This window comes from Onychostruthus taczanowskii, unplaced genomic scaffold (assembly GCF_017590055.1).
Source record: "Onychostruthus taczanowskii isolate IOZ18803 unplaced genomic scaffold, ASM1759005v1 scaffold121, whole genome shotgun sequence".
In the NCBI taxonomy this organism is placed as follows: Eukaryota; Metazoa; Chordata; class Aves; order Passeriformes; family Passeridae; genus Onychostruthus; species Onychostruthus taczanowskii.
Window position 1 is genome coordinate 918,360 of NW_024498363.1, and position 22,317 is coordinate 940,676.

Genomic DNA, 22,317 nt, shown 5'->3' on the forward strand with positions numbered 1-22,317 from the left:
ACCAAACAGTGACCTATGATCACAGATATGTATCTGTCAAACTAGTGTCTGTACATTAATGCTGAAGAAATGCCTTTCAGATTTCATTTTCTGTTTCTCTGTACAACATATTATGGTGCACAGAACATGGATACAGAGCCAAAACTCCTGAAATTAAAATTTAGAAGAGCAGAAACATACTGTGTGACTTGAACAGCAATAAAGTTACAGATTACATAAACACATTAAAGTCACAGACGCTAATTCAGACCTGCCTCCTCAGCAGGATGCCCTTGTGCAGTTTCAATCTGAGTCACAATTTCTTTTTCCCCTCCTCAAGGAGTTCCTTTCTTTGCACAAAATTTGTAACTGTTCTTGATAAAGTGCCTAAAATGTAAAAATTACAAAAAGCAGCAAGGAGCTGTCCTAGAGCTGAAGAGTCCGAAGGTTCTCCCACAGACTGCTGATGTATCTCACGGATTTAAGGGATCCGCCAAAAAAACTCAAATAGACTCCCTGCCCAATAGGTCAGAGGGGAGGCCTCTGGTCTGCATTCAGAACCAAAGGGCTAGCTAGCATGAAATCTGGCACACGTGCAACGTTAATGTCAGAACCAGGACATGCCTCTGGGTGCCCTGGATGGCTCAAAATCCTGGCAGGGGCTTGGAGACCCTGGCAGGAAGCCAAAGACACTTGGGATTTTGATCTTAACCCATAGAGAAAATTGCCGACTTTATATGAAGAATTACAAGTCACAAAAGTTCAAGTAACATAACAGCAGTTGTCACAGGGTGAAAGGTGGAATTTTGAAGAATTTTATTATGGGGGTCTAGGAGACAAGATGGAAGGATTTGTGTGTTGTCCTGTTCTTCCTTCTTCTTCCTAGCCTCCATCTTCTGGGTGATAGTGGCACTCTAGGATTGGTGTAAAGTAGAAAGTCACTGTCTAACGTAGGTGATAGGTACTGGACATAACTGTAAATATCGAATACGTAGTTTGTAGTATAAAAGACAACACCAGCCCCGTGGGAGGGCAGTGTGCCTCGGACTGACCTGCAGAACAGACCTCAGCAGGCCAGACAGAAACTGTTTTAGATAAGAAAAAATAAACAACCCGAGAACGACAGCCGAAGACTTCGGACTCCTTCCACAACTGGGTTGGGGAAAAGAAACTTTTAATACATCTCGGGGTCATCTTGACCAGAGGAGATCCCGAGATGTTAAAGCTTTGTTATCCCAGATCACTTGAGTATTACTGAACAAGCGCTGCAATCATGACACCTACCATTTGGGTTGTAGTCCCTCACTTCACCCTGCTATCTGCCAGAACCTCCCTAGTGGCTTCAGGCCAAATGTTTATTCTTCCCACAGTGGGGACAGTTGGGCATAATGGAGATAAGGGTAAAAAACACTGCAGTCTTGCCTTTGTAGATGACTTTCTCTTGTTTGAGTGGCAACAGTTAACTATGACCTTTTCAGCTACCCATGGCCATTGACTATTTCAGTACTGAAGACAGGCTTTTTAATACCACTGTGGGGAACAGTGCACAGATGACAGAAAAATCCTTTGGTAATTATTTGGGCTAATCCTATTAGGAAAGAAAGGCTTTCAATTGCAAAAGCAACAAAAAACCTTCCAGAGAAGGAACCCACCACTTCAAATTAAATCAACATGCCCATCCAGTCCAGAATAGCCTGATTATTATTGTACATAAGAAAGGTTGTGTTAACTGAAATAAAAAAGTATTTAACATTTTAAGAAGTTTATTTAAAATTTTTAAAATGCATTTGAAATAGTCTCTTGCAAATTCAAGAGACTGCTTCCCTGCTTATATTTTGTTTGCACTTGACTAGTCCACAGTTCTACTTGTATATTTTGCAAGTAAGACTTTTACAGCATGATATAATTTTATAAGGATTTTGCTTAGGCTCCAAATTTATGCTACGAGAGAGGATACAATTTATGTTCCTAAAATTTTCTGTTATTTTAATGCAGTGGTAGAATTAACTCTTTCATGTGCTCATCAGAAATTCAGCTAGAGTGTTTAAAATTACAGTAACTTGATTTACTGAGCAATAAGAGGAATTATTTTTCCATGGCCACCAGCCAAACAAGCAATCTTTTAATAAGACATGTGCAGTCACTGCATTTCCTTTATGAGTAAAGAAAAAAAAAAGGAAGCCAGTCAAAAAAAAAAAAAAAAAAAAAATAAAAAAATGGTACTCAGGCATTTAAAATGGACCTAACTTGGTACTTGGTAAGCAAGCAGATCCAACCATGTGGCCTTGCGTATTTGTTCTGGATGAACCAGGATCCTGTTCAGATCCTTTTGCGATCATAAACTTCACTCAAGGTGTTAACAGAAGCTTTTGGTTGTATTTTAAAATAACCTATCATGGCTACCCTTTTCTCTCTCTTGTTAGTCTTCTTTCTTTCCTGAGATCACCCTTTCAACACTGGTATGATACATTTGAAGTAATATAATTAAATAATGATACATTTTTTACATCAGAGATGTGAATATCACTGAAGCTTTTTTTTAAGAATTAATTAACAGAGAAGACACATGGCAAACACTCTCACTGAAAAATAGTAGGTGCATTTAGATGATCATAGTTTAATGTTTTTCTTTTTTTTTCTTTATTTTTTTATTTTTTTCCCTTCCTTCTAACTTGGAGGAAGCTCCTCAAAGGCAGGATCTAGGAGATGGACAGATGTGGAGACAACTTTCCATGCTCCATCTTAGTCATCTTCATCATGCTGGCTGTCTCCCTGGCTTCCCACTCAGCACATGATCATGGAACAACCTTTGGCAATTGTTTGGACTAATACTTGCAAGAAATAACTTTAGTTTTGAGGCATCAAAAGTCTTCCTGGGCATCCACTGGGATTTCTGCACATGCATTTCAGAATTCATGGGTTGGTCCCTCAGGAGCCAAATGCTGGTCAGGGATTCCCTTACTAGTCCTAAGGCATGTGCTTAAGGCTGCTCAGGAAATTTTTCCTCTGACCAGTGTCTTGTTAACATCCAATTGCTAGACAGTCTTTTTTTGAGAAGAAAAACATGTCATTGTGACTGTTGTCCCTGTGATACGTTTTTGCATTTGCAGATGTACAGCCTCCCTCAAGTTAGACAAAATCTAAGCAGGATTGCATATCTGTTAAAGACTGGGAAAGAAAGACTGTTTAATGCCTGACCAGCAGCACCAGTTGTGTTTACTCTGAGCATGAGCATGAAAATGCAGGAGAAAGAGGCAGATGCTTTGTGGGACCTCTCTCCATTTATTTAGCAAATATACAAGTAACTGCAAGTCTTCTTTACAACCTTTCACATAATGAAAACACAGCAAAATATTTTTGTAAGTGGAGGGAAATATTTTCATAAGTGGTGAGAGAATGTGAGAATATTTAATAAAAGCTAGGGCCATCTGAAAAGTACATTGCTGCTGTCAGTAATTAATGCATGAGTTATGAAACTCAAGTAACTAATTTTGAGCCTGTCTTCTTTTGTAGAGCTGTCTTTCTAGCTGAGATCAAACACATTGTTTAGTGGATCAATCCCTTTCCCCTTCCCCTTCCCTACAAACATTTCTATTTAAACATCTGCATTTTCTTACAGTAACATTATGCATTGTGTCTGAAATTGACATGATCATAGAAATTCCCAAAGGAATCTGGAGCACGGCTCATGTTGCTCTCGCTGCACAGGAAATGCAACCATTCTTACTCATCCTTCCTCCATAATGAAGAGTCAGATTCATTGTCTTGATGTGCTGAGGAGGAAATTGCTGCATAATCTCCTTTCACAGCTAGACAATTCCCTCTTTCCAAAGCAGGCTAAGCATGCGAATTCTCCAGACATATTTGATGAATTTCTAATCACAGTGGGTGAAATGACAGGGCAAAGGCGAGTGTCAGTGACAGAAGCCTTGTGCTAATGCCCTGCTGAAGACATTGTTTTCCTTGTATATTCACCCACATATTAATTGTGGGTGATACATATTAATTGTATCTGCTCTGGGACACCTAAACCAAAATCAGGTCAAGCTGTGGCAAGTCTTAAGATCAGTTAGAAGCCTTGAAAAGATTGACACAGGGATATTTCTCAGCACTTCACAAAGTGAAATGCAAAATGAAACTCCCCAAGGCTTCCCAGTTTATGGTATTACATCACCAGGGTAGCGGAGGGAGTGCCTTCAGAGTATACCCTTCCATCTCTTGAGCTAAGGGAAGAACTTTTGTGGACTGTGAGGAGCAGGCCAAATTAAGCTTCTGCAGCCTGTCAGGTGATTTTACAGTCCTCTGCAATCAGATTTTCCTGTATGGGGAATAAAGACATTTCTTTCTTCCAGGTGGATATAGAAAAGAAAAACAAATATGCCATCAAGAAGCACTTATTTGCTTAGGTCCCATTCAAGTAGAGTTCTTAGGGAAATTTTGAGAAAAAATTTGATAGTTGCATTTGATAGTTGAAAATAGGAACATTCCTGCACTAACAAGACCAAATGCTTCTTATGCCCAGGCTAGTAAATCTCATGCTGTAGCATATGTGCCAATAGTTAAGTGCAGGAGAGCAAGGATGACATTTTCTAGGTAATGAAACAAGTCAGCAGTTTTCCACGAGGACTGTTTTTGCACCTGTCTCTCCCTTTTTGGCCTTGGCCATAGATAGTGGACAGTAATCAGTAAAGTACTGACATATAAATTGGTGAGGCCAAACAAGGTTACAGAAAGTATTATAAACAAGATTATGGAAGAGACAAGACTTCTCATAAACCTAACTGGAGAAAAATAGGAGTCAAAAGGGTTGAGTTCCCTCTTCTGGTCATGGTGTGGGAGAAAACTAACTTAGCAAAGGCATAATCTTTTTGTTGTGTCTTTCCCTAAGTCCTTGAGGCACCTGTGCCTGAGACAAGAACACAGGGCTTGGTGGGCACAGGGGCTGGCCAGACTGTTTGCTGATGCATGTTTCTGGCTGTTCTGCTTCCCCACCACCTATGAGCATGGGGTTGTGCCAGAAATTCTGCCCAGAATCAAACGCTGCTTTCCTGAACAGGTCAGCTACCCTTTCATTCTGTGGCCAGGTAGAGGAGGTAGAGCACCATGATTGCTCCGCCTTTGATCAGTTTGACTGGCTGACAGCTGGGACTTTTGTTCAAGATATTTCAGTTTTGAAAGTGTGTAGAGATCATGCTCAAAATTATTTGAAACAACTATTTTCTGCAGAGCTACTGAGGGTCAAGGCATGATCCTGACTAGGATTGAGAAGAAGGAGTCCTCAAAGATCAGAAAAGCATGCAAAGCTCATAAAAAACTTGGAGGACCCTTATTAGTCAGTGTTTCTCACAAATGCTGTAATGTACTTTGTCACACTGACAATTTCTTAAGATAATAAAAGGGGAGATGCCAAGAATATGGCAGTGTCTCAGAAGTGAGTGATGAGATTGAGACAGAGGCTAAGCAGAAATGCCAGCTCATACTACCATGCTTTCCTCTCCTTTCTGTTTATACTATCTTTTCCTGTGATCCACCACCCCTTCAATACTAGGATACAGCAGATGAAATCTAGAGCAGAAGGTCAAAGAAGTGATAACCAATTTTCTGCTTTCTTCCCATTTCAGAGTTAGCTGATGCTCATTTCTTCTTATAAGTATTTTTAAATAATTCTTTTCTTCCTTAAGGAATCTCAAAATTTTCAGCAATTATCTGTGAATCATCAGCTGTGGCTAATGTGTTTCTACTAGAGTTACTTGTGCTACACCATGTTCTGAAAATTTGATGACAATAAAAATATTTGACTCTCTCTTTCTGACTTTCTGTTTCTCCACCCAGAGAAAATTCTTCATCCACTACTTTGTACATGATGCTCTTGGGTTGTCGTGAATGGCAATTTCATATTTTACAAGATATTTACAGATAATAAAAGCTATTCCTCAGGATGAAACAACATCCACAGGAACAGATTCTTATCAAATTAAAAGGAAAGACTCCCTCCCCTATACACAGCCTTCCTTACTGACCATCTGCTAATACTGTCCATGTGTGTATGAAATTCATTTGCATATTTAAATTGAAAAGCTCCATTTGCTCAGCCTGCCTATAACTGTGCTTTCTTGCTGGAGTGAATATTAGGTCTCTGATGTATGCATATTATCCAGTGAGTGTATAATTGCAAATGCAATCCACATCCAATTATCTAGAGTTTTACTGCATGTTTTCTACATATAACTCAAGCAGTAAGTACAACAGTACGTTAGCTCTCCAGGTGTCTATTTGGCTGGAAGAATTAGTAGGGTGTTGGCATTTGGTTCTTGACCTTGGAAATGTAATTCAGTCATGGTGCTGCTGCCAACATAAGAGGTCACTTACAGGTTTGATGCAGGATAAAGATATTGTGGGTAAGACATCGAGAATTCTCTCCATCTGACAAAAACATGCAATTGGTTAAGGTAAACAGTCCCTAACCCATGTCTAATTTCCTCTTGCCTGCCTTGAGGAAGAAATTTCACCAGTGCACGGACCAAATGCACTGGCTGATCATACATGGAGAGGATTTCAGACTTGTGTTACCTCCCATGATGCTTGGGATTGATCTGCCTCTCTCAGTGATCACAGCTACACTGGCATGACTACTAGTCCACCAAAAAAGATACAGAATCTATGTTCACAGCATTCCTTCCCTGGATCTGTCTTAACCTGCTCCCTCCAAAGTGAGAAATATTTAAACGAGTTACAAGGATGTACTCTGCAGATGCAGCTTGCCTAGTAGCCAAGAACAGCATCTGATTCAGAGCTCATTACACCAGGGATCTGAAGCACCAGTTCTTCAAGACAGATCGACATGCATTTGAATGAGCTGCATCACTGCTCAAGGCAACTCTTCATCCTTCCTGCAAGATTAGTGTTTAAGATTCTTCTGGCCTCTCACAGTCTCTGAGACAACTGTTATCTTACTGTCTGTCAAGTATTAGTTGACACTGTGTCAGCTAATGGGTTTTGTGTAGATTATTAAAATATTCAAGAACTGTGCATAACCTTGCTTAAGCCAAATATTTCCCCAGTAGGAAATGAAAGGAAAGAGCTATTCCAGGGAAATAATAAAATAATAAAAGTCATAACAATATAAAAAGTACAGTACAAGATTAGACTCCAATCCTATTTTACTGTGTGCCCTGTGGAATTACTCCATATTTGAATTGTTTTAAATAACATAAAATATTTAGGAATGCAAAACAATCAGTGCAAGTTTTGGACTTTCTTAGAAATGAAAAAAGGCGGCGGGGGTGGGGGGGGTGGGGCATTTAATCAGGCGAAAGCACCAGACATTTAAAGCCACTGTTCTCTCAGAACAATAACTAAACTGTTGAACTAGTGCCCCATGGCACTGGACGTCAATGTTTGAAAGCTTACAACAGAATTTTAGCTACAACTGAAAGAACATTCTCAGTTACTATATATAAAAACATAGACATTTCAAACAAATAAAAGCATCACATGTGTTTGGCTCACTTCTAATTTGAAAAGACTAGAAAAAGCTTTCTTCCACTGACAGTTTGTGCCACAACTGGCAACAGTAGATCCAGTGAGTAGGTTTCTACAATCCAGGTAGCTGTGGCTTTCACAGCTGGGTATCTGCCTGCAAAATAGATATTATTAAAAAATACCCTATTAAAAAAACCCCAATATTTCTTCCCTGGAGTACGGCTAATCCTTTTCTTTTAGAAACCAACCATTACAGTAATACTCCTCATCAACTATGCTGATATTTTGGAAAGCTCATCTAAATACCTGTCAGACACTTGACTGTGTTATTATGAATCATATTTTGGATCATTGTGAATATTACCAGAAAGATATCAGTAACAGAGTTCAGATACCGCTTTATAAACCTCAGAAAAATAATCACTATTTTAAATTCTGAAGGGCTATCTACTACCCCATGTATAAATGGTAAAATTTTAGATAACCTCAATGGCACATGGTATTGGTAAAACTTTAGGCTGCAGAGCTGTGTCCAGTCAAATCCTTTCCTATTCAGCATCAGTTCTGAACATTAAAAGCTCTGGAGCAAGGAGCTTTTCTGTGTCGAATAAACAAAACAGAAACAAATGGACAAACAAAAGAGCCAAATGCTCAGGGCTGAGAAAACAGTTGTCTCTGTTGGCTTGGACTGTAGTCCAGTAGGTGTTATCTCACATCTCAGTTCAAGAGCAGTGACCATGGCTGATAAAGCTGGGGGTGCTGGGGTGTAATACCAGTTGCTTTTTGTCCCACAAACACACGGTCATTGGGAAGGCTGGGGTGGGATAGGCAGCCTGACTCCTCAGATGTTCCAACACTGCTCAGCAGGAAAGGAGACAGATCATGCACTCAGTCTAAGGGCAAGCATGGCTAGGCTACATCTACATCACATACCACTTCACTGTGGCTCTGCCCTTCATTAAAAATCATTTACATGTGTCTTCTTCGAGTTCTCAGTGTCTAAACTGTGGAAAGAGTGAGTCTCAGCCCATCCAAGTGGTGTTTTCATGGCATTACTGTAATTTTATGATTAATCCCCTCTGGCATAGGTAAAGACATCTATGAATCTTTGGGGGTTGCAGTGTCTGTTGGGATGATATGGGAGAACTGCTCAGAGTGAAGGGAGCTGGGCTGGTGGGGTGGTACCCAATACTGCCTCCTGGTAAAGGTCTCAGTGCACTTAATCCTTCTTAATGTGCTGAGGTGTCTTGAAAGTCAGTAGCTGGCACGGCCCGAAATGACACAAGAAAGCATGTTAATAATGAAATGGGCAAACACTGCTCCAGCACTCCATCTTGCTCCTCAGCCTCATGCCACATAGCCCTCTAGGTTTAGCCTTTATGATCATCATAAATTAGAAATGCCCTATGCTATTTTAGCTTTCAGCAGAATTTATAAAGTTTGGAAACTGGAAGGCTAAGAAAAAGTTTCTTCTTGTCCAAAAACCAGATCCCTATAGAAGGATAAACTTGAAATTACATTATTTACTAAAGGATCTCAGACAGCTGGATACTGTGATTAATATAAACTACCAGTAAGGCCTATGAGCTCTGTATATCCATAATGAAGCTGAAATGACTAGAATAAAGAGTAGGCAGCCAGGAAAAGAAAATCTTATGAGGAAATGTGAGAGCCTTTATATACATACATAGTCACTGAAAGAAGACACTGATATCCATCAGACAAGATTCAAAGGATAATTGCTCTAGGGCACAGCTTTCTTTTCAAAAAAACACAGAGTGGGTGTTTTGTGATACTTGCCAGCTACAGTGGATGCAACTCAAAGTTACTGACTAGGTGGCTACTGCTAAATATTTAGGAAGATGCAAACCTAGAAGGAAGATCACACTGTAAAAGGCTGCTCTCTAATTGCTGCAATGACTACAGCAATTCCTTCTCCTTTCTGAACAGGGGGAGAACGTCAAACAGCAGAAACCATTAAGAACCTCCGGGAACATTTTGATAATGAAAGTCACAGGAGATACAACTTTCCCATTTTGCATCCAATTAGAAGAGGTTACCAAAAGGCAATTTAGAAGAGATGTGGACATGAAGGATAGGATAATAATTTCTTCCCGAGGGTTTAGCTTGGCTCCCACTGCACTATTACAGTTCTCCTTGATAGGAATGTGAAAGAAGACAATTACTTTTAATTTACCTGATAGAAACTGCTGTAGTCTAAATTGAGTCTCAGCCATAGAGTGCCACTGTGTTTGTGGAGAAGCTAATGAAGGGACACAGTGATGGCTTTTCAATGGAAAACATGGAAAGTTCACATTTATGTGTTCAATACTCTGCCTATACCTGTGATGCAGCCTACATTTTTTAAGAAGTAAATACTGATTTATCAAGGGGTTTTTCTTAAGTAAATGGAAACATTCAGAGGCACATACTTGACAAGTTATTCTGAAAAGTAACAGCTTACTTTTGTGTTCATCTTTTATGTACTGCTGTGTTTTTCTTTGTTCCCTCTCCCTAGACATCACCATCTACATCTCTGGTTGACCAGAACTGCCCAAATTTGAAGCTCATAATGAAAACAAAGCAATGGATCCAGGCTCTTGACTCCCTTGTATTTCATTAAATTTGTGTTTCTGCTTCATGACAGACCTCCACTGCCAGTCCACGAACTTGAAACAACCCTTCATGGATCAGGGTCCTGCTATGCCACAGGGTGTCTGTCTACAGCTGAGGCAGCCTAAGATCTTCCGCTGGAAAAATGTGGACTAGAAAGCCCAAAACATACCATCTAACAAAGCCTGCTCTGTGTGCCTCCCTGTCAAACGGAGCTCAGCAAGCCTTCAGGTTTGATAGTATAACTCAAATTTGGTAACCTAAATTCCCTCTGGATTTTTATCTCTCTTGGACCTTTCCCTCTAAACCTGGCACAAGAGAGACTCCACCTCTAAAAACAAGAACGTGGGCTGTCTTCTGAGGACAGAAGGGTCTCCTGAAGAGCACAAAGTAACTTGCATTGCTAGTCTCTCCTGGGTAAACTCTTTGGGGGCAAGAGACAGAAGATAAGGAGATGAACAGCATATCTGGACTATAGGGGTAAGTTGGGAACTCGTTGTATTAAAATACAAATATTATTCTGTACCCATGCACATGATCATAATTTTTTTTGGTTGACAGTATCCATTGTTTATACTTGTTCTGAGCTCTTTGTTTCCCTCATGCCTTCCTACAGAACACTGACAGTCTTGATTACAGCATGGATAATGACATGAAAGAGATGCATGTTTCTGTCCAGGTTACAGATTCCATTTTGTTCACAGATCCCTGCCCTACTGGCATGACTGCCTGTTGTGTACCTTTACTCAGTATGAACTACCCTGGTGCCTCAGAAGAGGGAAGATTTTGAGAAGGCTGATCCAGTACGGCAAAGTATGTTCACAGTTGCTACCCAGAAAGAGTATAGCCAAGAGAAAGAGAAGTCCTTGAGTACTCATTTTTGTCACAGTGACAATATGGGACTTCCTCGGAAGACACAGTGGCCAAACAACTGCAATTAAAACACTGACACATCCCTGTGCTACAAGCACATGTCCTCCAGTATAGCACAGGCTTTGCTGGCAGATCAGGAAGATGCTTATTTTGCTTTCAGGTCGGCAAATAGCACGTGTCATTTCAGCAAAGCATGAAGAAGTCAGAAAGACACAAACTAATGCTCTCTTAGGAAAGAATTTGCCATGATTTGACTTTGTGAGAAGAACTTCAAGAGAAACCAGGCCTTACTAATAGACTGTTGAAGAAAAATTCCCATATGATTTGCAGGATCTCAGAAACAAAAGTCTAGACATACCAAGGGTTCCTGAGGAAAGCTAGGGATGAAGCCCACGCTCTCCAGCTAAGGCATCCACTAACAGTGTGACTTTTTGACAGCTGCCTTGGTGTGAGGGTCTCCCCCACTCCATCACTAAGAACACATACAGTCTTTAAAAATCCTTTTGCTGAAAGATGAGAGGAGTTTCTGGAGTTAGGATCTTGGAGAAGAGAGGATCCTCAACATGTTGAAGGCAATGTGATCTGGGCTTGGGAAATTCCTTGAGAAATACTGTGGCCAACAGAAATACTGTGGACAACAGAAATCTGTTACTTGTATTCCACCAGACTAGACTGCCACATATTTGATAACTCTTTTTATGGTGTAGTTCATGAACTTGGGAAAGCACATCTTGAAATAAACAGACATAAACCATTGCTTTCACCGGCTGAGTGACAACACAAGCTTTCCTTCAGAGCAAGATAGAGGGACCAAGAATGCAACTACATAAAACCCTGTGAGATTAAGTGGTTTGGGAAAAAGCATTTATGTCACATCATCTTTAGACTGAGAATCATATGAAAGATTGAAAGCTGTGTCTCTGGGAGATTTTACCTGTTTCCACGAGTTTGTCTTATCTGTGAAAGGTAACTATGGGAAGCAGGGTTTGTCATGCTGGACAAAATCATAGAAGTACTGAAGTCACCACCGCATTGTCCACTTTCATTGGTGCCCACTATGAAGAATGAAACTGGAACATACGGCACACTGTGGGAAGTTATAACAAAGGACTGACACTTTGTCACCACTACTCTTTCCTTAGGATTTCACTAACTAGGAGGTTTAAACTCATTTTACATTAAACAAGAACTAGTTATCTGACCCTTAGTCACTCACTGTGTCCTTAGAACAAAGCAAAGTATTTTCTCCAGAGATCATTATTAAGAGAAATAAACCCACGGAAATGATAAAGCAAAATGCACGAGGTGGTATTATGTTTTCCTTTGACCCACTGTCCCACCATGGCATGAAGTGTATGGCTTTCCTGGAGAAGAAGCCTTTTAAACTATGGCACAGATGAATTAAATTCTGATAGCTGTAAATGTCAGACTAATTTTTTACAAGAGCAGGAGTTGGGAGTCCTGCTGATAGCATAACTGCAACCTAAGTAATTGCCTTCCACATCTGAATTCCTTCAGCTTTATAAATTGGTTACAGTATTCTCCTCTTCCCATCCTACCTCAAGTGACTCTACACAGTTACTTGTTATCTCATTAAAAAAATCTGGTTTTTTCACCCCAAAATAACTGCATTTCAGAAGTTTCTGAGGTGCTACCACTGTACTTAAATTTTATGACAAAGCAGAAAAAGTTTTTAGAGGCAAAAGAAGCTAAACATGTGGTCAATGGTTAGGCATTATCCCCTAATTTTTTCTGATCCTTACACTGTGTGACAGCACTGTCAATCATACTATCACCTTTGTCTCTCCATTGTAGAGGGAATATTATAAATTAAAATCTGTGAAACTCAGAATAAAATGAAATCAAACAAAATACAGTTAATTGAATTAATGCAGAAAAAAATAGATATACTATATTTCACTATACTGCAAGATACTTAGTCATCAAGTCCTACTGTCTCTTAAAGGAACTGCAATTCACATGGACCTCAGTAAGCAGGAAAGACTTTCCATCTCTGTTTCCTTGATTCCACAAGTTTTTGCCATGCATCAAAGACAAGTACACTCCTCTTAGTAGGTAGGTATCTGTGTATGAACACCATTAAAAAAGTAAAATAAATAAACCTAAATAAACCTCCAAAAATCAGAGAGCAGAACAACTTAAATGGTCTGAGGACTTGATACAAATCAAGATTACCATTTAAAAAATTGCTTGAAATACCAAAAAAAAAAAATAAAAAAAATCAGAAGGTCTTTTCAGGTTTGGGTATTCCTAAGGCAGAAGAAAAAGCCACCTAAAAACTGTATCATTTGGGGCCCAAGCACTCTGTCTTCCAGAAGCCCTGGATAATGTTTGTATGAGTTTTAGAAAATTCATCATTTTTGAAAGTGGACTTCTGTCAGGTATAGGGAAAAGAACTGGGTTCACTTTAGGAGATGAAGGAAAGCAGAATTTAGGAAAAACTTAACTTGCTTTTTAAGATTTTAGAACACAAATGATTTATTGGCCAGGCTTCTTGCTTTGTATATGCAAAGATGTTCCTGTTAAAAATATTCTGTAAACCAATGACTCTAGCAACATGCCAGAGAAGGTTTTATTGCTCAACATTGACCATTTTTATCAGTATTGTACTAAAAAAAAGGTGACAGGCAAAAAGTGTTTGCAAACTTCCTTTCTATGTGCTATATCTGGTCATAATTTAATATACATATTGGAATCTCTTGCTGCATGACAAGAAGATGAAGTGTTAGGAAAGTGCCTTGCTGTGCCAGGTCTGGAGCTTGTAAGTTAATAACTAGAGAGGAAAGATGAGCAATCCAAACTGGCACATTTTTACTCAATTAATGTTTCTTTTAAAAATTTCTGTGCAGGTATTAGAGGCCAACAAGAAAGTCTGTAGAAAAACAAGTTTAAAGTCATCTATGGGGCACATGAGCAGCAATTTTCCATGAAAAAGCTAAACAAACCCATTCTGTATTCCTCTGAAAAAGAAGCCACAGACAAGATGGGATCAAGCCTCCTACCTGTTCTTTATCCATATTATTGCCTTCAGCTGGGCATCACATCAACCTGCTAGACAGAGGACAGGAGGAAGCATTCTGCAGGGAATATGTTCCAAGTGATGGAAGGATGATGCCAGCTCACCATCTTGCCCAGACAGACAAATCTGAACTGAGAATCCCCGTATAAGACAATCACATCTGAAACATGCATACCACAAGGCATGTCCTGGCTCTTTGCTCTTTGCTAGGGGAAGTGTCTCCACAGACATTTCAGGAAGAAGCCCTTAGCTAGTAGCACAAACAAGTATGAGGGTAATGCTGCAGGATGCAGCTAAGCAAATGCTTCTATTTGACACATATTCCCACAGGCTCTGTCTCTCTGCAACTTCCTCATTTCCTACTACTATAAATGCTCAGCTTTTGATCCAGTGTAGCTCTCAGAGCACAGGTTTCCAGACTGATGTTGTCCATAGACAGTCTTGTGCTGCTGGCAGCTTTAATACATGGTCTTTCTGAATGTGACAGCAAAATAATGAGTCAAGCCTTTCTCCTTAAGATTGGAGGTCCACACTCTCAAAGTGGACTTGATTTAGAGGGGTGTAGCAATATGTGAACATAAAAGGGATCTTCATTTTTGGGGTGTCAGTTGTGGAGGTCTTACAGAAGTGGGATTTTTTCCTGAACTTCTTCCCCTCTGAATATCTGTCACTGAAACTCCAAAAGAAGCGAAACATGACACATGTCTGTTCTCTTGTGAAAGCCCTAGGGAAGAGAACCTACTGAATCACTCTGCTGTTTTCAGGTCTTTCCCAGTCTCTGGCCAACAGTGACAGTGCTGGCATGTTTTCTAAACATCTGCTATTGTATGAGAAGTGGAAGGACACAGTTTATTTTATCTCCTGTGGCTGCTACAAGATTGACAGGAACAAGTGTGAAATGGACATGTCACATGGAAATTCAGAAAAGAAAATCCCTAAAGAACTTTAAAATACGTACATGGTCAACTCCCTCATCACTCTGTAGTGTGAGTAGACATTCACATCTGTTAGCAATAAATGTTGGCTCCTTCCTGCTTTTCCTACCCAGCATAGGCAGCAATATCCAATATTGCCCTCTCTCCTCCATTACTTATTTTAGTGACTTGAATGGTACTAACACATTAAGGCTTCTGAGAACAGAATGGAGAGGATCTACTGTTTTAAATTGCTACAGAAATTATTCCTGCCTACTCTGCTGCTAGTCATCAAGGGGAAACTGAGGCCAAAATCCAACTCTTCTCCCCTTACTGGCAGAAAGCTTCTTAAATAACTACATTTCTCTAATTCTTTCAACTTACACTTAAAAATTATCAGCTGAGATGAAAATCTAGAAAAATCCAGAGATATGGCTTTGACCTTTCCTCCTTGTGCTGCTACAGTAGCTATTAAATGTGAGTTAAGGGCATTCATGTATAGTTTGCTATAAAGCACATTTTATAGCAGCCCTGGAACTGCCAGAGTCAATCAGACCATTGGTCTACCTCACCTGCCATCCTATTCTTACCAGCTGGCAACATTTACTGCTTTAGGGCAAGATTAATACCCTACTTCCCACAACCCCACTGGCTTTGATTGTGTGAAGTGGCCTTCCAGACTGCTCAAAACCAGCCTGATAGATGGTAGATTTGGTTCTAGTAAAGAACTGGAAGGCTCTTCCTAATGGTTCTCAATTGTATAGGATTATGGGTAATCCATAATCCCTGGGACTCATCACTACAGAGGAAGAAAGTCACTTTCTCCACCAGCACCCCTGCAGCTTCCAGTGTGCTCCTGAGAAAAGCAGAGAGATAATCTCTCTTTCCTAGGAAAGAACCATTTCTGGCTCTCTGTCCCAGCTGAGGGAAGACACACAAAATGATGTCATCACCTTCCTCATCTTTTTCTCAAGGGTAGCGGGGCACCCTTGAAGAAAGAGTGAAAGAACTCTAACAAGCACCAGCTGGCATAGAGGTGAAGGGAAATGCACCCACGTGGGGATGGCTGGACCTGAGGGTGTTCCAGCTACCCCAGGGCCAGGGGTTGTGGAGGCAGAGGAAACAGTGTTTGAAGCAATTGTGTGGGGAGGGCAGGGAAGGGAATTCCAAGTAGAAAACACTGGTGTAGTTTCCTCCTCTGCCCTGCCCAAACCTACATTTAGTCCTTCCTGAAGGAAGGAGTTTGAACCTTAATACACAAAAAGCATGTCTCTGAGAGTTCTAATAATATATAACAAATAACAATTGTGCCTGTAGTTCAGAAATCCTACCCAGTCATTCCTGGTCTCTTAATGCATATTTTTTCCTGAGCTAGGAAGGGAGAAATATACTTGAGAGTTTTGCCAGCAATAATTTAAACAACTTGCATATACTTACAGGAGGAAGTGTTTGTTCCTTCTGTTGAAGCTTGTATCCTAAGCATGGGTTCTGCAACACACAGAAGTAACAATAAAGTTGTAAGAATACAGCCACAGCTACAGCACTGTACTGGAGGAGCCTGAACATCTTCCCCCAGTAGAAATTTCTTTAATTTTTGGGGTTTTTTTTTTCCTCAGTAGTCAGAAACCCAGCAGAGCAGAGAAAAAAAATGAGATAGCTTGAGAAAGCAAAGAACTTCAAAGTTGGTTCAGCATGTCCTAGGCGCACTGTAAATAATCAATTATAGCAAAAATGCTCCATAGTCCTGGAAGGAAAGGCCGTGAGAAAACTGGAAAGAGAGTAAAATTTTCAGCTGTTTCTGACAGCATCAGAAGAAAGTGGAAAGCAATAGGTCTTGAAGCTCCACATGCTAACCCAGGAAGCACTAGCTTCTTATCTTCTCCTACATAACTCCTATTGAACAGTAAGGAATTGCAGTCTATCACAACCATAGTTTAGGACTTCTGTGGCTTGAAAGGTAGGAGGGTCCATGAGTGTCACCATTTCTGCAGAGAGCTGTAGATGAAAGGGAAAGCAGAACACATTCCAGACCAAAACGGGACATGGCACCAGCCCCAAAGTGGTTACAAGAACGGAAAAAGAATGGTAAATAATCTTGTAGGACAGTGGAAGGAAATGGGCCTCAACACAAATCACACAAAGGAAGCACTCAGAAAAGTTTACAGAAGAAGCAGGTAGCCTGAAGCTAGGTCTGAACTATAGGAACCTGAACCACACAGCAATTAAGAGCCATGTGTTTGGGTGGCTTCATGGGCTTTCATTATCTAGTGAATCATATATGGTGGTATGCACGAATAAAGAATTCAAGGGAAGGCTTGAGAAGTATTACCAGCTGAAAGGAATAATTTGAAGAGAGAATACTTTGCCTAAGGTGGCAATGTGATATGCCAGTGTGAAGTAGATGTGGCTAACAACCAGTCTGTGAATTCTAGGGAGCAGGTCAGGCATACTGCATGCTCTGTAGTGAAACATTTAACATTTCATGTCACACAGAAAAGATGAATTTGTTGCCTAACAAAGCCTACTTTTAGGCAGAAAAAACACACTCTTAAAAACTAAGGCTGCTCTGTAAGTCCTCCTATCATCAAGAAGTAACTGTAGCAATACTTCAAGAGACCTAGATCCTGGTGATTTTAACACCAGCATTTCACAATAGCCTATCTTAAAGTAAAGAAACAACACACTAATTAATTATTGTCATTTGAAAGTCCTGGAAAAAAATCAGCAGTGCCCAAAACCATTAGTCACTGGTCATCCCAAGCACTGCTGGGCACTAGGAAACTCATAAAGTGTTAGAGAAAGACATAGTCTGGACCCCGAGGGGATAGAACAGTAGGAAAAACAGCACCTGGCTGGGTTTAGGACTGTGCTGGTCTCTGCTCCAGCCACATATCAAAGACCTCCTCAGAGCTCCATGTGGAGACCTCCACAAGTAGCCACTAAACATACTGCTTTTTGCTGTTCTGGAGACAATACCGTGGTGTGTTGCTTGGCATGAAATCTGCCAGTGCAGAGATTCATCAGGAATGCAGCCAGCTTTTTGAACACCCCAGCTTCCTCCTCTCCAGCAGCACAACAGCAGTAAAGAGGAGGACAGTACTGTAACAGCAGGCACTTGAGGAAACATAAGCAGGGAAAGAGACCACTAAAGAACAAGAACTTTAATTCATGGGAAAGGAGGCAGCAAAATGCAGGGACTACATTCTTGCTGCACAAGGGAGAAGGCGGCAAGCCTAGTGGAGTCAGTGACCAGCGTGTCACCTTCTTTGAACAACAATGGTTCCAATGGTTACAGGACACTTGCTATGAGCTATGTGGTCTCATATATTCCCAGTGAAGCACCAGTGACAGGCCCCACTGAGAACATGAAAGAATATGGGCACATCCAACGTCTCTTCTGTCAGGCAGCAATGCCAAGATTTCAGAAGTAGATCGCCACACACACAGATGCATCAAAGAAAAGGCTGCAGGCATGCTAAATGCAAAATCTGGCAATCACACTGTTTTCCTTGATCTAGCCTACAAACACTGTCATTTCACACTGAAACCTGTCCCTGCCAGACATAGCTTTCCCAAAAAAGCTAGCAGGACCCCAGCCTCTTTGCCAAGGAGGGTATGTGCATGTTGTAAATCCTTGGGTTGCCCAGCTTACACACGTTTATCTACAATTGTCTCAGCCAAAGCCATCAGTAGAGACAAGTGCTCGTATTGTGGCCATATATAAAGTAACTCTTAACAGTTAAATAATGAAAGCAGCTTCTCACTGGGGTCAGTTCCAGCAGTATTGCAACTCTGGAAGTATGCAATCCGCAACTGCAGGAAGGATGCTGAAAGAAAATTCCATCAGCCTGAAAGGAAACCACCTGGAGAAGGCTCCTAGGCAGCTTCAAAAGTGGTAAAATTGCTGACAGTGAGTTACCTGTCCACACTCACAGACCCTGCAGAGCTCTCAGGAATTGTATGTAGAACCATGAGGAACAGGGCAGTCTAGGCAATAGACTTTCCTGAGGGCATATCAATATGCCTATACACTCAGCAAACTCACAAGCAGCTGCTAGGATTTATAGGAGAAGGAGGCAAGAGCTTTTTAAAAACATAGTTCCTAACAACATAAATTCTTCTTCAGTTGGGCTGCTGCAGCCTGACAACTGTAGGACAAATTTTCTTCCTCAATACAGCCCCAGGGTAGTAAAAAGTATGCTTAACCCTTCTTCATTCATTTCTTGGTCCCTGAAGTAGCTCAAGTATGCAAGGTGAAATGCAGAAACGAAGCTGCTGGATGTAGATGAATTGTTCTCTGTTAAGAAGGAGCTGTTTCAGAGCTGTAGAAACAATTTCAAGAAGAAATGAAAAGAAAGAGACAGAAAGATAGTTAATTCAACTTACGTGAAGAAGTTTTTGTCACTTCTGTTGATACTGGTATCTTGCTGGTACTCTCTGGAAAACACAAGAGGCAACAAGAAGTTATAATATGGTGTCAGATGATCCTCAAGCAGCATTCAGCTCCAGAATGGACAAGGTAAAGAAGAAAAAGGTGTTCAAAGAAGGAAGCTTAAATTTTGCTCCAGTGGGCAGAGGCTTCAATCAGATATCAACTTGCAGAAGTTTCTTTTCAGGAAAAAACCAGAAAATGGTGGTGCCTACTAGCAAAACTGAAGAAAAAAGCCTGCTCCTGAAAGCAGCCAGTTGTTCAATCTCTCATTTTCCTCTGGAAATGGCAATTTCTTCTGATCAGTGGCAACAGGAGAAATCATCCAGATGGCTCTGTTTCTGGAAGATGTCAGTGTGAGTATTCACTCCTTATGCTTCTAGGCAGTTAGATTTTGCAAAGATGTGTGTCTCTGTTCATAGCACTTGAATTGCTGGTAAGCACATCCAGTAGTGTCACTTGCCACTTCAGGGAAATCTTCTGAGCCACACATGCAAACCCCATCCCTCGTGCTGGGGGCTCTGTGATAGAAATCAATCAATTGCTTTGCTGAAGAGATAGGAAAAGTTGTGCTTCTATACTGGTCCTATGTATATGTCCACACGCTGTTGCTACTTACATATTGGCACGGGCTGCTTGCAGTCACTTGTTGAACCAGCTGATGGCTAAGGGGGATGATGTTGCCATATTTAGATCCTTGCTAATGCAAAATATGCAGATGGGAGAAAGCAGAATGTAGAAAGCCTTTGTTTAGGCTTCACAGACTTGCACAGAGACCTCGTTCCAATGACAGCATTGATTTGCGAGTGCTCTGCTGTCCCCACAAGCCACAACTGTGTGCAATTTCTTAGGTGAGAACAAATCACTCTTCAGCTGTATTCATCAACAGTCTTGGACTTCCCCAAGTTCTCAAAACACATTTCAGACATTAAGTGGTGCAGTTTAATGCAGCTGCACAAGTTTCAGCACTACAGCTGGAGAAAGGCCCTGAATGCCAAGAAAAAAGTCTTGCCCTGAGACCTCAAGGCACACCAAGAAGCCCCTAGTAGGTCAAACACACAGAATTTAAAAAATATCTCATAAGAGATTTAGGAAAAATAAACTCCAGAATGTTTTTATTCTGCTTTGTGAACTCAATTCCAATGATTCTCTGCTCATTGTCTCCAGAGTTCACAAAAACTTGACCAGAGACAAAACTAGTCCAAATGCCTTCCCTTCAACATCCCTCTTGTTAACTTTAATATTGACTCTGTGTTTTAACTTCATACTTGCTTGCTCTTCTTTTGTATATTTTTTTTTCCATTTTGGTACAGCTTTCTTTGGCAAATATACTATTTGCCTAGTTAGTACACTCCAGTTTCATCTCACTAATGGGAGAGAACACATTATGCAGCATTTCCTTGACAGCCAGCGATACATGGCATGGAAGTGGGTATCATAATTAATATTTTTAAGATCAAAACCTTTTCATTAGGTCTTGGAACACAGTGGCCTGTAGCCAGGCAGCTTTCAGGACCATTTTTGGGGTATAATGGCAGTTTCTCTATTGTGCAGTGGGTTGTCTGAGCGATTAACCTTTCTTAGTCACATCAGGAGATGGAACAGGTCTGACAGCTGCATAGCTCAGCATCTGGCACTACTAGAGCAAACTTTTTTTCACCATTAAAGAAACCATGTTCCATTTAGTGCCTGTGCTGAGCTTGATGGAGCATTTCTTACTGGCACCTCCCCAGCCCAGCTGTGTTAGTACAAACGCTGATGGGAAACTGCCAGTGGAAAAAAAAAAAAAAAAAAAAAAAAAAACCACAGCCAGAGCCTCCTACACCTGAAACGTGCTGAGAAATACATTTGGAAAACATGTGGCAAAGTCAGACTTTACCAAGCCCCACAAATAACATTCGTATTAGCAACACTAACAGCGGATGCTAAAATGTGGAAGACACAGCATTTGTGTGTATTGCTTACTGCACACAGCACACCACAACCATAAGAAAGATGTTTTGCAGTGCCTGGGAAGGCTAGCCCAGATCCACACAGCAAGCTATTTGAACACAAGAAGCAAACAAAAAAGAGGCTTCTCATGGCAGGCCACCAGTACTTGCCTGAGGTGAAAGAGCTGGGACCATTTTTTAGTCATAATACTTTTGCTGTTGCAGTCTGCTAGGATATGGAGATGGCAGCCTGCAGCCCTGTCTTCACCATCATGTTTAAGTTCCCATGAGGAGCAGCTATCTCAGAGGCTACAACCAGTTCTGTCCCCTGGCACTTCTAGGAATACTGTCTCAGTGAAGTGCTGTTTCCTGAAACTGGGTATGTTTGTGCAGGGGCTAACTTATACAAAAGTACTGAAGGATCCATGAGAGAGCCTTGTTCGGCTTAAACAGCAGGCCTCTGCAGCTTCTCAGTCCTATTTCCTTAGTACTTGGGCCAGCAGCGTCTTCTGCTGTTTAGACTGACATAACAGGGAAGAGCTCCTTCAACTCACACAGGACTCCCTGCAACTCCATAGCCTTGATATGTTGATCCATCCTTTCTGACAGGAAACTTTAATTGGGCTGCTGAGAGGACTTGTGCGAGCAACAAGCTCTGCTGTATGGGTCTGAGGCAGGAGGTCCTTCTCCTCCTCAGCCAAAACCTTTTCTCCAGGATAACCAAATATCTAAGAGCCTTACAGCTGCTGTTGTGAACAGCTCTGTGCATGCCCTCACAGCTTTTTTCCCCCCAGTTAGTTTGTCAGAGGCCTAATGCAAGAAAGGCTGCTTGAGCAAGGTGAAAGATTTGGCTGAGCTCATAGGTTTTAGTTCAGGCCTTGCAGGTGGCCACTCTGAGAACCCTGACAGGGATAAAAACCTGGGTTCTGAGAAGAATTCAGACACCATAGGTAATTAGAGCTGCAAACAAGCTTTTGTCACCCTGAGGTGCACTTTCTGGCAGTCATGTGAGTTTTAAGCCTTCGAATTATGCTCTTAGGGTGATACCATCTGAAT

The 22,317-nt window shown here is 41.0% G+C and overlaps 1 protein-coding gene across 1 annotated transcript in view; it reads right to left on the reverse strand.

The window, feature by feature from the left end:
* Positions 1 to 22,317, reverse strand: part of NRG1 (neuregulin 1) — a 170,585-nt gene that overhangs the window by 107,548 nt on the left and 40,720 nt on the right. Inside the window, exon 4 of the mRNA XM_041395911.1 lies at positions 19,288 to 19,338. Coding sequence (XP_041251845.1) covers positions 19,288 to 19,338 — 51 coding nt within the window. The remainder of the gene's footprint in view (positions 1 to 19,287; positions 19,339 to 22,317) is intronic.